This window comes from Ahaetulla prasina, chromosome 8 (assembly GCF_028640845.1).
Source record: "Ahaetulla prasina isolate Xishuangbanna chromosome 8, ASM2864084v1, whole genome shotgun sequence".
Taxonomy (NCBI): Eukaryota; Metazoa; Chordata; class Lepidosauria; order Squamata; family Colubridae; genus Ahaetulla; species Ahaetulla prasina.
Window position 1 is genome coordinate 1,472,103 of NC_080546.1, and position 15,768 is coordinate 1,487,870.

The following is a 15,768-nucleotide window of genomic DNA, read 5'->3' on the forward strand; positions in this document are numbered from 1 at the left end:
GTATGCTCAGCCCTGCAGGCAGGCCTCGATTTATGACCGCAGCCGAGCCCAAAATTCCCATGGCTAAGCGAGACAGTTCTTAAGTGAGTTTTGTCCCATGTTACAACCTTTCTCGCCACAGCCGTTCAGTGAATTACTGGAGTTGTTCAATGAATCTGGCTTCCCCAGGGACCCTGCTGGTCTCCGGTCATAAACAGGAGTCAGTTGCCAAACCTCTGAATTTTGATCATGCGGCCACAAGGACACAGCGACAGTCGGACAGTGTGAAAACGGTCGGCTTTTTGCAGTGCCGTTATAACTGTGGTCATGAAATGGATGGTTGTAAAATCGAGGGCTCCCGTACGCAACGCCTTGTGTGCAGATAAGTGGAGTGGGGAGAGGGAGAGGCTTTGCTTCTGAAGTAGCCATGGAGACTTTCAGTGCTCGTGGAGCATCTCCAGCCTCCTGCTTGTCCCAAAGGCGCTTTTTCCAAAAAGCCGATGGACTTTCTTGGCTGTTTTCCTTGAAAAGGTTTCGCTTCTCATCTGAGAAGCTTCTTCAGTTCTGGGTTAGGGTTGAACTGAAGAAGCTTCTCGGATGAGAAGCGTAACCTTTTCCAAAGGGGGTGGAAACCCCGCCCCCCAAAGAGAGTCCGGCTGCCGCTTGGAAAAAGCACCTTTGGGACATAACTATTCTCCTCCCCATCCTTTGGCTTAGGCAGAGGACTGGTAACACGCTGGTTAACTTGCCTCTCTAGTTTCAGAGACATTCCTGTGCGTTGGAGGCTTTGAACACCTTTCAGGTTATTTGGAGGCTGCTACAGATCTTTTCTGGCCAGGTTTAAATTTCTTCCAACTGGGGAGCCTAAAGGGCTGCTTCCGTCCCCTTCCTTGTTGCTGGGAAGAGCCAGGCTGGGAATTTCCTTCCTCCCTGGGAGGCTCCCAGCTCACCTGTGAAGCGAATGGGGAATTTTCCCCAAGGCCCAAAGCAGAGCAGAAATTCGGAGGGGGCTTTCATGGGGGTCACCTGTGAGGAGGTTAAAGGATGATCGTCGGGTCTTTCTTGAAGCCCACTTGGTGGGTTCTTTACTCGATCTGTTCCAGTACTTGCAAGTAAAGTACAGGCGGGCCTTGACTTACGACCACAATCGACTCCAAAATTTATGTTGCTGAGTGAGAAAATTGTTAAGCGAGTTTTACGACTTTTCTTGCCGCGTTTGTTAAGTGAACCACTGCGGTTGTTAAATTAGTAACCCAGTCGGTAAGTGAATCTGGTTTCCCCGTTGACTTTGCTGGTCAGAAGGTCGTAAAAGGGGATCACGTGACCCAGGGACCCTGCAGCTGTCATAAATACGAGCTAACTGTTAAGCAACCACGTGCAAATCACGTGACCATGGGGAGGCTGCAACGGTCATACGTGAAAATGCCCTTGTAACATTGAACGGTCACCGAATGAACTGTTGTAAGTCAAGGACTACCTGGATGGCATATATATTGTGTAAAAGTAGAAAGTTGAGGCTAAAAGTAGCGTTTTTATCTTCCACTGTGCCAAAGAGAGACGGAAGTCAGTGCTTTTCTTCTCCTGTTCTCCCTTCTTTTTTCCTCCCTTGGTTTCCATTATTTTCATTTCCCTGGTATTTTATATTCTGAGTAACAGAAGAACAGAGCTAGACAGGACCTCCAACCCCCTGCCCACGCAGTAGACCGTATGCCATCCCCGTCAAACGGTTGTCCAGTCTAAAATACTCCACAACGTCTGGAGGCAAGCAGTTCCACCGGCTGATTGTTCCCACAGTTAGGAAATTGCTCCTTCGTTCTAGGCTGCTTCTCTCCTTGATTGGTTTCCATCCGTCACTTCTTGTCTTGACCCCCTCAAATAGTGGAACCCCGATGAACTAAAAAAAAAAAAGGTTCCAAGCGGTACTTGCAAGCCCCTCCAGCCAGCGGGAGACAGAAGAGTGGCCCCCTCCCCTATTTCTGCGCGAAAGGGGATCGCTTGACCCCAGGACACTGCGACCTTCATGAAGACCAGCCACTTGCCAAGCGGCTGAATTTTGATCACCTGATCATGGGGGATGCTGCGACGGTTGTAAGTGTGAGAAACGGCCATGTCACTTTTTCTCAGTGCCGCTGTGACTTCAGCCGTTCCTTAAATAATCTGTTGTAAGCAGAGCTCTACCTGCGCAGAACCTTTTTTAAAGAACCGCTTCGGTTGGGGAGAGGTCTTGCAGGACAGGCCGAGAGCTCTCCGACAAAACAACGTGGATGGGGTGCAATGCAATGAGAAAACGTCCTTCCAAAAACTCAGGTGCAGAAATCCTGTCTCCAGCTCTGCCTCCCTCTGCCACACCCGAGTTCTCACGTGGCCTCTGCCTCTCGCCAATGGAACAGGAAAGAAGAAATAAAATTGGGATCGTTTTTTCTCAACCCCCTGCCTTCTGGACCTGTCCTGTAAATAAACAAACTTTCCTGGAGAGGCTGAGAAAACCAAGACTTTATTCCAGGTGGTCTGAACGCAGCTGCCGGCCTGCTCTGCACAACTTTTGCAACCTTTGCAAGCTTTCGAGGCAAGGCCACTTCCTTCCAGTTTCGTCACATTTGCCTGCTAAAACAGGTGTCCGAAACGCCAGTGGTCAAAACTGTCCCAGGTGGACGAGTCCATTGGCCAAGGGCCACCACATCCCATCCTTTCTCTTGAACAAGTCAAACAATCCCAGCTCACCCGTCAAACATCAATTAATTTCTTAAATGTTTTGCGGGGGGAAGGGGGGGCGGATGACATGGGTGTCTCAATTTGGTCACAGCTGGCAGCAGTTTTCTTTTTTGAAAAATATTTTTATTAAACATTTTTTTAAAAAAACAAAAATCTTTTTTCTTTTCAACAGTTTTGTGTCGGTAACCAATACTTACACATTTTTTCTCCCTAATCCTAATGTATCTTTTATACGTATATTTCTAATATTAATTATTTTATTTACATAGACATAAACGTGTACACAGTCTCTTTTCAACAATTTTTGTTTCCTCCTATTGGTTCTTATATTTCTACTCCTATTTCAGCCATTATTTAATCTTTCCTTTTTTCTTTTTCCTCCAGCCATTTATACCATTTCTCCTATACTAGGTAATATTCTGTTTCCTCTTTTTCTTGCATCTCCTTCGTAAGCTTATCCATTATTATTAGCATTTTTCGTAACCTAAGAAGATGGTTTGTTTGCATTCGTGGGGCTGTTCGTTTTCCAGGTCATCCCTAGGAAATCTAGGCCACCAACCCCATGGAAAGGAGCCCTGCAGGAGAGCCACTGGGTCAGCTCCACTTTCTTGCAGCCCAGCAGAGAACTCATCCAATGGTCTGCTCTGGAGTCCAAGGCCTTTCTGGAGGGCCAGGGGTCAACTTTGGTCCATTTCAGGTCAAGTTCTTTGTTCTTCCAAAGAGGAAGAACGTCTCTGAGCCAGATTTTTCTCTCGTCAGCAGCTGCTGCCTTTGCTGGCCTCCTTTCCACCATCCCAGAAATACCGTCTCTTGCCCATGGATGGCTGCTCTCTGGAAACATGCCCCCTCCAACACACACACACAGTTGATCTTTGCCAGCTGCCACCCTCCTGGCCTCGCCAGATGTCCTTGGATTGGGGAGCAGAGCTGGCTGTGGCTGGGCCACACTTGCCCTCCAAAAACTGTTTTTTTAAGGCCACCAAGTGTGCCTTCGCTGTCATGCGCTTTTGGGGACCGGCTGCCTGCCTGTGACCTCTGATAAGAGCCTTCCAGTATTTGAGGGGCTGCCCCAAAGAAGAGGGGAACAGCCTATTCTCCAAGGCCCCTGAAGGCAGGAGAAGCAGCAGCAGCTGCGGGTGGAAACTAACCAAGGAGAGAAGCAACCTGGAAATTAGGAGGAAATTCCTCACAGCCAGGACAGTTCACCGGTGGAACAGAAGTTGTGGCTGCTCCATCGCTGGAGGCTTTTAAGAAGAGGCTGGACAGCCTCTTTGTCCAAAATGGTACAAACTATAAGGTCTGCTGCTTGAGGAAGGGGCTGGACTAGAAGACCTCCAAGTTCCCTTCCAGCTCTATTCTCTTCTTCTGTTGGTCTCTTCCTCTTGTTCAGCTCTGCTGCAAGGCTTCCAAAGGAGCTGGTCTCCCCCTCCCCACTGGAGCCCTTTCCTCCTCCTCCTCCTCCTCCTACCACCCCCCCTGCAGCCCATGAGGTTTCCATACTCTCTGCAGCTGACGTGGTTCCCTTCTCCTGCCAGGTCCCGCTCGGCAAGCCCTCCCCTCCCCTCTCCCAGACCAGCCTGATTTATGGGCCATATGGCAGGAGAGCTCACAGCTTTTGCAGCTCAGCCCTGGCAAAGGCCTGGGAAAGCCGGCGGTGGGCTGCTCCAGAAAGGGCTGCAGTGGAGGCTGCAGAATCCCACCGTGGGTGGAGCCCCATGGAGGAAGAGGCATCTGGGCTGGCATGGCTTCCCTCTATCCATCTCTCAATCTCTTTATCTCCGCTAGGTCTTTAACATCTATCTGTTACTTATCTGTCATCTATCTCTATGTCTGTCTATCTCTCTATCTTCACCTCTCCCACCCCCCTTTCCCCTGTCTCGTGTCATGTCAGAAATGCAAGGACTAGAAAACAGAAAAGTATTAATTTAACATTTTAGAAATGTAAAAGGTTTGGTAAAGTTTTGTATAGTTTTATAGAGTTATAGAGAGATTTATAGAGTTCTAATCCGGTACCGGTCCACGTTAACAGCAGAGGCATTTCCGACCAGCAGTTTCTGTGTGCAAGTCAACCCCAGAGGGCATCGTACAAGACAAATTCCTTGTGTGTCCAGTCATACTTGGCCAATAAAAAATTCTATTCTATTCTATTCTATTCTATTCTATTCTATTCTATTCTATTCTATTCTATTCTATTCTAAAAGACAGATACTGGTTTGAATAGTGCCATAGTCACAATCAATCCAGGTAATCCTCAACTTACAACGGTTCATTTAGTGGCTGTTCAAAGTTACACAACATTGAAAAAAGGGATTCAAAAGATGGTTTGTTACAGTTGTGCACTTTGCAGCATCCCCACGATCAAGTGATCAAAATTCAGAGCCTTGGCAACGGGCTCATCTTTATGACAGCCGCAGTGTCATGGAATTGTGCGTAGGGAAAAGTGAGGGGAGGGGGCATTGTGCGGCCTGGACTAACAACGTGAGTTGACCACCTTGCTAAGAGCTTTTACAAAAAAAGGGGGGCCTTCTAAGCAATTTGGAGTTAATATGGACTAGAGTCTGTTTTTTTTGTTTTTTTTGTTTTTTGTGACTTTAAGATGGAGGGGCTTCAACTCCCAGAATCCCTCAGCTGACAACATCAGAATCCTGGGAATTGAAGTCCCCCCATCTTAAAGTGGCCAGGGTTGAAGCAAAAATGCAGCTATTCTCCCTTCCGGATAGACCCTCTCCGGGCCTCTTTCTTTCCCTTCCTCCTTCCTGTATTCCAAGTCAAAAGCCACACAAGCTCAGACTTCCGGGGCCACGTGGGGCCCTGCTTTCTGGGAAGCCCCCCGCCATTGTACTGTTGCGGGAAAACAACACAAGGCCCAGCCTGGATTTAAGTGTCACTTCCCGCCTTAAAGGCCAGTCTTAAAGTGGAATATTGAATATTGGGCTTCCCAAAATCTATCTATCTATCTATCTTCTCTGTCTATCTGTCTGTCTCTCTTCCTCTATGTGTGTCATCTTTGTTGAAATCTTCACTAGAGATTCCAGGAAAAAAAAATTTTGGTCTCTTTGTGATGTGGAATTATTCTTTCAGAGAGCCTTTGGATGTGGGGGGTGTCACTTGGGTGTCATTCCTCCCCTCCCTGCAAATCATATTAAATTGGGATTTTGTACAGTGTGGGTTTGATGGGGCTTCAGGGAGTGGTAAAGCTCCTTATCTGGTTGAAGGCAAAGCTATACACAGGTAGTCCTTGACTTACAACCTCAATTGAGCCCCAAATTTCTGTCGTCCAGTCAGACATGGTTAAGTGAATTTTGTCCCATCGTCCGACCTTTATGGCCACAGTTCTTAAGTGAACCACCACAGTTGTTAAGTGAATGACCTGGTTGTTGGCTTCCCCCATTGATTTGGCTTCTCAGAAGGTTGTAAAAGGGGATCCCGTGACCCTGGGACACCGCAACCGTCACAAATACGAGTCAGTTGCCAAGAAAGTCTGAATTTTGATCACGTGACTGCAACGGTCCTAAGACCCTTTTTTCAGTGCCATTGTAACTCTGAAGAGTCCTTAAATGAGCCGTTGTAAGTCAAGGCATACCTCTACAAGTATATAGATATAGTTGATATACAGGTAGTCCTCGACTTATAACCATTCCTTGAATGACGGTTCAAAGTTACAAAGGCACCGGAAAAGCTGATTTACTGTCGATAATTGCACTTAACAACGATCGCAGCATCCCCGTGGCACCTCCTTACGACGGTTGCTGTGTTCCCAGGGTCACACGATCACCATTCAGGAACCACCAAGCCGGCTTCTGACATGTGAAGTCAATGGGGGGAGCCGGATTCACTTAACAACCATGTTATTAACCATTGCAAGGGATTTGCTTACCAGCCGTGTCAAAAAAAAAAAGGACCCTAAAATTGAATGTGAGTCGCTTAACAACCATCTTGCTTAGCAACAGAAATTCTGATCTCGATTCTGGTCGTAAGACAAGGACTGTTACCTATAGGCTATGTCCGGGGAAGACGCTCTCTGGAGTTCGGATGGCCCCTCCTTTGTCCCGCCGAGTTAACCCCCTGCACTCCTCTTGCCTTCCTCAGACTCTCTAAGGATGAATGGTTCCAATGTGGCCAACACAACCCCCCCGGCGGCCCCCCCGGCAAAATCCAAGGAGGACCAAGTCGTGAATGGCCACGATGAGAAGGAGAGCAACCCCTTTGCGGAATACATGTGGATGGAGAACGAGGAGGACTTCAACCGACAGGTGATGCCACCGAGGGACCCCAAAATCTAAGCCTCCGCTCAGTTTTGAAAAGCATCTGGACAGAGCCAGTCGCCATGGAAACGAGCGGAGGAGATGGGGGCCATTCTGTATCACGAGGCGTAGGGTAAACTGAGTCCTTCAACAGCAGAAGGACTCTTGCTCTGTGACGTGGTTTGCGGCCTGGTGTGCAGTCTCAGAACTGGGGGCCTCTGGCACTTCTCACCACGTGGGTAGGATGCCCTCCAGGCAGCTTCGTGGTTAGGGAGAAGGGAGCTGCCAATCTGGATGGCCTTCCATGGCAGCTTCAGAATCCAGCAACACATTCCAGCTCGGAGCCTCTGTAGTGAGAATGCGAGCCAGGAAGGCTAGACTTGCAATCTGATCTTGGCTGGAACTTTCTCGGACAAACTTTCCTCCTCCCCTCCCGTGATGCTCGATTTCCCTGCCTTATGAGGCTGAGCAGAGTTGGAAGGGACCTTGGAGGTCTTCTAGTCCAACCCCATGCCATTCCGGACATTCCAGTTTTTCTTCCAGCGTTCAAGCATTCATAACTTCTGGAAGCAGGCCATTCCACTGATGAATTGTCCTCAGTGTCAGGAAATTTCTCTAGGTTGCTTCTCTCCTTGATCAGTTTCCATCCATTGTTCCTTGTCCTGCCTTCTGGGGCTTTGGAGAATAGGTGGACCCCCTCTTCTTTGGGGCAGCCCTTAAAAAATTGGAACACTGCTATGGTGCCAACCCTAGACAATGACATGTTTTTCAGAACCCTTGTAGATAATTCATATGTCACTTTAGACTTCTGACAGCAGCCGACCAAACTTGGCAGCTTTAAGACCTGTGGACTTCAACTCCCAGAATTCCTCAGCCAGGGTCCCCAAACTTGGCAGCTTTAAGACTCATGGATCAACTCCCAGAATTCTGAGAGCTAAAATCCACAAGTCTTAAAGTTGCTAAGTTTGGGGACCCCTGAATTTGAGATGGAGGAGGGAGGAGAAGAAGCATTATATCACTGGGGAATAAAAGTGAGTAATGGAATTTCTCAGAGCAGCCTCTTGTCCAGCTGCCTCCAGCCTGGCCCTCTTTTGAGACCACATAGTCCCTCAACCTCTTAATCTATTAATTTAGTAACCCACTTTTCATGCGCTTCCAGTAGGTTACAATATTTTGAAAACAGGACAGCGCCCCGGAGTTCTCAAAGTAGAAGCTCTGAGGAAAGGGCAGGATTCGAATGCTTTGCGAAATCCGAAACCGCCAAGAGAGGAACAGTCTGTCCCTCTGCCAGGGCAGCTTGCAAGAAGAGGTTTAGGGCGGCTGCTTTTAAGAGCGGGATCCTAAGACGCCCGGAGCTCTGACCCGCTAATTACAGGAAGCAGTTGCTGCAAAAGGCCATGGGACGGTGGCTTTGGGAATCTTTACTTGCAAGCAGCAGGGCCTTGAACTCCGCCTGGAGAAAGATAAAAAACACACAGAGGTTGTCAAACCAGCCTGTTGTGCTTTGCCTCTTCACGGGCAGCAGACTTGGTGCTGAAGGCAAGCGCTGCGGCTTTCCGGCCCCCTTCAGGGCCAAGTCTGAGCTGAACCGTTGCTGCAACACTTAACAACTCCGGGTCTAGGGAGATTCTCTCGGCCATCCAGGTCACGGTTATCCCAAAAGGCGCTTTTTCCAAAAGACAGCTGGACTTTCTGGCTTTCTTTTTCCCTTGAAAACCTTTCACTTCTCCCAGCCAAGAAATATTGGGAGTAGGATTCCCACCCTCACGCAGAAGGTTCTCACCGTGAATATAAAGATAAAACCAGAAATTTTTCTTTGGGGTTTAATGGAAAAAGACTTGGGGGGGGGGGATTTGGATCTTTGATGTGATGTTGGCAGCAAGACGATGCACACAAATGGAAGCAGGCTTTGATTCCCAGCATGGACGAAGGGCTGCCAAAGTTGATGGAGCTAAATTGACTGCTTTGGTTAAAGGGAAAAAAAAAACACAATTACTTTCGTTCCCACTTGGAAACCACTTCTGGACTTTGTGCTTGAGGTGGAAAAAAAATAAAACTTTGATTTTGGGTTTTACCGATTAGATGGGTTTGTTGTTACAGGAGTGGTACAGTGGCCTGGAGGTGGAGCTCTGGCCTCACAATCGGGAGGCTGTGAATTCGATCCTAGGTAGGGCAGATATTTCTCTCTCTGGGCACACTGAGAATATATCTGCTGAACAAAGCTCCGCATTGGCAACAGGAAGGGCATCCGGCCATTAAAACACTCTGCTCGCTCCATTCAGTTGCCCAGACTCAACCAAGGGACTAGGCAGTTAAAAGGAGGGTGATGATAGCTTTGCTGTTAAAGAAATGGCTACTTTATACTATTATGTAAAAGTAAAAAGTTGAAGTTTGATGCTATTATCTTATTCTACTGCACCAAGGAGAGTCGGAAGCCAATACTTTTTCTTTCTTTCTTTTCCCCCTTTTTTCTACACTTTTCCCTCCCTTTTTTCCTACTATTTTCTTTTGTATTTTACATTATAAACTAATACAAATTCTTTTTTAAAAAGTGTTTCGCTTCTCATGGAAAAAGCTCCTTCGGTTCTAACTGACTGGTGAGAAACTGAAGCAGCTTCTTGGCCAAGAAGCGAAATGTTTTCAAGCAAAGAAACTCAGAAAGTCCAGTTGCCTTTTGAAGAAAAGGAAAAAAAAAGCCCCTTTGAGTTAACTGTCAGAGGACCCTCTTTGTAAAGAAGGCCGAAATTTCTCTCTTCCCTGGACATCCGACCTCTGAGACACTTCAGCTCTGTTTGCTCTTCTTAGTTTGGGAAGGAGCAGAGATTCCCCAGCTTTAGAATCCAGGGTTTCCCGGCAGGGCTGGACCAGGCTTCTTCTGGAGAACCGGCTGGCTGACTTTACACAATGCCCTCAGCCAGGTTGTGCTGGGTTTGGCTAGCGGGTGATTCTAGGTGGGACCCGAGCCTTCACCCTGAGTCAAAAGGTGTGCGGCACCTTCAGAACACGGCAGCTGCGCTTCTTCAATCCGTCTTCGGGATTTGGTGTGTTGCTGGCAGCAGACCTAGAGACGGTGTTTAGCTGGAGGGGCCATGAGTGGCTGGGCGAGGGGGGTTTTCCCTGGTCCCAGCTTCTGCCTTTGGGCAGCTTCCAGGCCTCTGTTCTAGTCCTCATCTTCCTGCTCCTGCTGCTGCTTTTAACCAGGGTCTGCTGGCTCCCTGCTCTGGAGTGGAGTAACAGAATAACAGGGGTGGAAGGGACCTTGGAGGTCTTCTAGTCCAACCCCTTGCCCGTGGCAGGAGACCCTATACCATGTCAGACAGATGGTTGCCCAATCTCTTCTTGAAGACCTCCACTGTTGGAGCACCCACAACTTCTGGTGGCAGATTGTTCCACTGTCAGGAAATTTCTTCTTAGTTCTAGGTTGCTTCTCTCTGTGTTCAGTTTCCATCCGTTGCTTCTTGTTCTTCCTTCAGGGGCTTTGGAGAAGAGGTTGAGCCACGCCCTCTTCTTTGGGGCAGCCCCTTAAAGACAGGAAGGCTGCTATCATGTCGCCCCTGGTCCTTCTTTCCACTCATTTCTCTCTGAAAAGAAGGTAGTTTCTCTCAATCGGACAGCCTAGCAAGCGTCTCCTCCTTCCCAAGCAGAGGTTTTGGTGGAGGGGTGCTGTGAAGTCACTGACTTGGCATTAACAATCTCCCTCCCCTCCCCACGTCCCTGGCTCTAGGCAGCCCCTACCCGGCTCCTCACCCACAGTGCCACCATCAATAAGATGCGATGGGCTTGAAAATGCCAAATGGGTTTTTAAAATCCCACCAAGTGCTGCTGGAATCAATCCAAACGGGCTCCGGGGGGCTAATTTCTGTGAGAGTTCGATGGGGAAGCCAAAGTGTTCAGAAAGAAGGGAGTGTCTCCTCCTTTTCTTTCCTTCTTTGGTCATTCTGCCGCTGAGTTGTATCTGAACTCTGTGCAACCCCACAGGCCACAGCACGCGGTATTTACGACGGTCGCGGCACCCCAGGGTTTACGGGATCCCCTTTTGCGACCTTCCCACCAGCCAGATTCACTTAACAACTGTGGTACTAACTGTGCAGGGATTCATTTAACAGCGGGGGCAAGGAACCTAACCACTGCCTCACTTAGCAACAGAAATGTTGGGCTCCATAGTGGTCATAAGTCGAGGACTGGGTGTGTCGGATCCGTTTGCAGAGAGGTTCACGCAGGGTTTGTCAGAGTGAGGACTTAATAAGGTGGGCGGGCCCTGAGATGCGTTTCTTGAAGCTGCCTAGCCTAGTGGCCAGAGGAAGAGACGGGCCAGTGTGTGGCTGCAGCCTCGCCCGTCGCGACCCTCTTTTCTGTCTCTGCTTCCCCGCCAGGTGGAGGAGGAGCTTCAGGAGCAGGAGTTCCTGGACCGTTGCTTCCAGGAGATGCTGGACGAAGAAGACCAGGACTGGTTCATTCCATCCCGCGACCTGCCTCAAGGCATCGGGCAGCTCCAGCAGCAGCTGAACGGACTCTCGGTCAGCGAGAACACCCACAGCCACATCGCGGAGGACATTTTGGTAAGGGGGGGGGCGCCAGAGGGAGCCGATTTATAAGCAGCACTTCTGCGTTGAAAAAACCTCTCTATTATTCTTATTGTATTTATTACTTACTAAAGCAGGGAGGTTGCCTAGAGGTGAAGACGCTCGCCTCCCACTTGGGAGGTTGAGAGTTCAATCCTAGGCAGCGGCTGATGTTTTTCTCTTGGCACAAAGAGAAAATGTCTGCTGCGAACTCAGCATAGGCATCAGGGAGGGCATTCGGACAGTAAATGCCCAGCTCCATTCAGTCGCCCTGACCTCACCTCAATAAAAAGGCATTACAGGGTCTTAAAAAGAAAAAAGACCTATTTATTAAATTTATACGAGGGGCCCTTGGTGTTCTCAGCTTGCTTGTTTTCTTGCAGATTGTTCATAATCCAACCAAATAACATCCTCAGTGCCATGGATGAATGACAAAGCCACTTATAGCGAATGCACTGATGATGGTATCTAGTTTGGGTCATGAAATGTCTGCGCAAAAGCCACCCAGCTCGGAGGGCACCAAGGACCCCACATTTCTCTCTAAATTTGTATGCCACCCATCTCACTGTTAACACGATTCTGGGCAGCTTACAATATGATTAAAAAAAGACAATGCAAAACAGTAAAAATTAAAGAAGGGACTAAAACCCAAAAGAACAAGCAATGTAGAGATGGAGATACTCACTCTTACCCCCTATCAGCTGCCCCCAACGTAGAACATCCATTTTGGGGCTGCAAGCCAGCCGACAGAATTAGGTTTCCAGGCTCTTCCACAAAACCAGGAGCTCAGGGACGAAGCTCACTTTAGGTGGGAGAAGATGGGGGTCACAGCTGCAGTTCTTTGGCAGACAGGATCTGGGCTGAGCCCCTTCTGCTGGAGGGAGGGAGGCAGGCTGGTCCCATTGGGGTGAGCTGATTGGACCCATGCCGCAAAGGTGATGGCCACTGTTAATGGTCAGTGGAGATTCTCGGTCATCCAGGTTATCCCAAAGGTGCTTTTTCCCCCCCTTCTTCTCAAGAGACAACTGGACTTTCTGGTTTTTCTTCGAAGAAGTTTCACTTCTCCTCCAAGAAGCTTCTTCAGCTCTGACTGGATGGTGGGAAATGGAAGGATTTATACTCATTGCAGACAGCTGGTCTTTTGCATCCTTTTAGAGGGTCGTTGAGGGCACCTGGAGGCTTTTTCTGTGTCCTGTGGGGTCACCTGAGTGGTGCCAATGGGTGAGGAGCCGCCTTGGAACTGCTGAAAGGAGCTGTGTTGTAGAGTGGAGGTGGATGATGTCATATCCCCCCCCCTCTGCTCAGAGAGGCTGGTCAATCTGGACACAGGTGGCCTCTTGGAGCCCTCTGTCAAACCAGCAGCCCTCTCCGCCCAAAAGATGGACTTTGCTGTCTTCAGAAGAATGACCTTTGTCTTTTAAATGCAGGTGGGCTGCTGGATCTAGTCCTGATGGGTTTGTTCTCCTGTGTTATATAAACCATCCAGGCAGAGCTGAAGAAGCTTCCTGGATGAGAAGCGAAACATCTTCAAAGAGAAACCAGAACGTCCAGTGATCTTTTGAGGGGGGGGCCCAAGAAAGCACTTTTGGGACTTTATTAACTGTGTCCAGGAACACATGCAGGTAGCCCTGGACTCACAACCGTTTCTTTAGTGACCCTTCAAAGTTACACCCACTGAAAAAAGGGACGTATAGCCAGACTGAAGACCACTGCAGCCTCCCCATGATCACGCGATCAGAATTTGGCCGCTTGGCAACTGGCATGGATTCATGACGGTTGCGGTATCCCGGAGTGACCTTTCCCAGCCAGCTTGTAAAAAATGGGGAAGCTGGATTTGCTCAACAACCGTGTGATTCACTTAACGGCTTCAGAGATCCGCTTAACCCTGAGGCAGAAGGGGTCATAACACGGGGCGAAACTTATTTAACAACTGCCTCGTTTAGCAACCGCAAATTTGGGCTCAATTGTGGTCGTAGGTTGAGGATCTGGGGTTCCAGTCCTGAGAAAACCAAAGTTGCTGGACTTGTGGCGGTTCAACCAGGGACTTGGAGGTCGGCTGCCTGAGGTTTGCCCCTGCCAGCTTGCCAGAGCGAAAAAGGTCGCAATATCAGGCATGATCCACTTAACAACCGCCATGCTTAGCAGTGGAAACGCTGGCCTCAATTGTCGTCATAATCCGAGGACTGCCTTTAAGATCTTTAACCCATGTTCTTTCAAGGCAGAAATTTGCCAGTTGAAAGCCCATTTCCCCCCCAACGTCATAACTGAACGGTCACTCAACAAATGGCCGTATGTGGAGGCCCACCTGTGCAGGACTCCTCCTGATGTTGACCCTCCCTCCCTTTAATTGCTCTTCTCTCCCCCCTCCCTCTTTTTCTCCCATTTGCAGAGCAAAAGCACCTTAAACCCGGACGCCAAGGAGTTTGTTCCTGGAGTGAAGTACTGAGTCCTCCGGCCCCCTTCCGAAAGACTTTTCTTCTGCCCTGGGTGGGTGTGGGGATGGGGTGGGGGGAGCGGGGCCCATCGGCACTGGTGGGAAAAAGACTCTTTGCCGGCCAACCGGATGCCTCCTAAGCTACTTTCATCCCTCTTGTCGTCTTGCTGCGTTGGGACATTTGGCAACCAAGTGGAGAGAGAAGCCGCACTCGCTGTGGGACAGCACCAAAGGGCACCTCCGGACGGGGGTCCCCGCCCTCCCCCCGTCTGCTTTCTGTTAAAACAGTCTCCAGCCTAGCCTGACCACCAGCAGCGTTTTCTGCCCGTCCCCGTGGCCCCTCCCCTCGGTTTTAGCTGCTCCTTCAGGTGGGATTTGGGGCCTTGGTCGTGGGGTAGGCGAAGGTGCCCCCCCTCCTTGGTGGACGTTTGCAAGCACAGCGGGCACGGAGGCTTCGGCCGCCGGGCGTTTCTGCTTCTCCAGCTTTAGGGGCAGCCCCTTCCTCTGATTGGCTTTTGGCCAGGGAGGTTGGGTGGGGGGCTTCGATGGGAACTGGGGCCAGCCCCTTGTGGAGGTGGTGGGGTGTTTCGGGACAGGAAGGCTGGGCGCCTGTGGGCTCTGGTGGATGTTCCCTCCGTCTGGTGGCCGACCGCTGGGGGTTCTCCTTTGGAGGGGAAGAGGGAGGAGGTGGTGGGTTTTTCGAGGAGCTGATACGTTAAGGGCTGCTGGGCGTTGGGTGTAGCCCCTGCTGCCATTTTCTATCCTTAATGTGTCTTCTAAAATTCCCTCTTCTGGTCAGAGCAAGTCCTAAAACAAGCGTGCCCAATCTTGGCCATTTTAAGACCTGTGGATTTCAACTCCCAGAATTCCCCAGCCTGCATACTCTGGCTGGGGAATTCTGGGCATTGAAGTCCCCAAGTCTTAAATGTTGCCCCTGATCATCTGAACAGCCACCCACTCCAACCCAAGGACCTCTTCGTAGGAGATCACCTCCTGGTCAGGATGGCGGGCGAGGCCTCCTCTTCCTCCTTTGCTTAATACCATGGCTCCCCTTCCGAAGTTGAGGTGGGGAGCTGTGACCCTTTTATAACTTATGGACTTCAACTCCCAGAATTCCTGAGACTCAGGAATTCTGGGATTTGAAGTCCACAAGTGCTAACAGGGCTTTTAGTTCCCATCTCTGCCCTAAATCTTGGCTGAAGCCACCCTCACTCGGTCCGCTTCCTTCCCGACAGCTCATCCTTCCCTACCACCATGGCCCCTGGCATGATGGGGCTTGTAGTTCAGCTCCTGCAGAAAATCCTGGCAGGGGACAGGAAACCCTGGGCTCCTTTCCTGCAGTGCGTGTGCCATCGGGTTTAGCTTGGTGCTGCTCCCCCCCCCCCCGCTCTTCCTTTCATCCATCTCCTCCTTTTCCTTCCTTCCTTCCTGGACGTGGCTGCTTGCAAGCGGAGCTGGGCCAACATCAGGGTCTCCTTCCCCAACCCTTTCAAGGCAAAGTTGACATAGGAAGCCCCAGGCAAACAGGAGCAAAGAAAAGAAAAAAGGGCTCTAAATTCTTCCCACCCCCCCAAGATTTGTTTTGGGGGAAGAACAGGAATAGCTCTGGATTCTGGCTTTTAGGCTTTGCGTGGGGCAGAGGGGCTTATATATTTCTCCTCCTCCTCGGCTGGTTTGATGAAAAGTGAGGGGCAGGATTGTGCAAGCCCCACCCCCCCTTTCCCTCTCCCGAGCTCCGATTTCCTCCCAAGGAAGCCTTTGCAACAATGCGCTGCCCATTTTTACAAGAATGCATTCTTCAATAAATCGATTTTGAACTGGGTGTGGTGCCTGGGGT

At 49.8% G+C, this 15,768-nt stretch overlaps 1 protein-coding gene across 4 annotated transcripts in view; it reads left to right on the plus strand.

Annotated features, from left to right (window-relative positions):
* Window positions 1–15,753, plus strand: part of PAIP2B (poly(A) binding protein interacting protein 2B) — a 28,109-nt gene extending 12,356 nt beyond the window's left edge. For 3 of the 4 annotated variants that reach the window (XM_058192485.1, XM_058192484.1, XM_058192486.1), the window contains exons 2-4: window positions 6,781–6,944; window positions 11,309–11,494; window positions 13,887–15,753. In XM_058192485.1, the coding sequence (XP_058048468.1) occupies window positions 6,792–6,944; window positions 11,309–11,494; window positions 13,887–13,943 (396 nt within the window). In that variant the 5' untranslated portion in view covers window positions 6,781–6,791 and the 3' untranslated portion in view covers window positions 13,944–15,753. Of the gene's footprint in view, window positions 1–3,078; window positions 3,103–6,780; window positions 6,945–11,308; window positions 11,495–13,886 lie in introns of those variants that run through there. The other variant, XM_058192487.1, reaches the window with a different exon arrangement.
* Window positions 15,754–15,768: the final 15 nt, after the last annotated feature.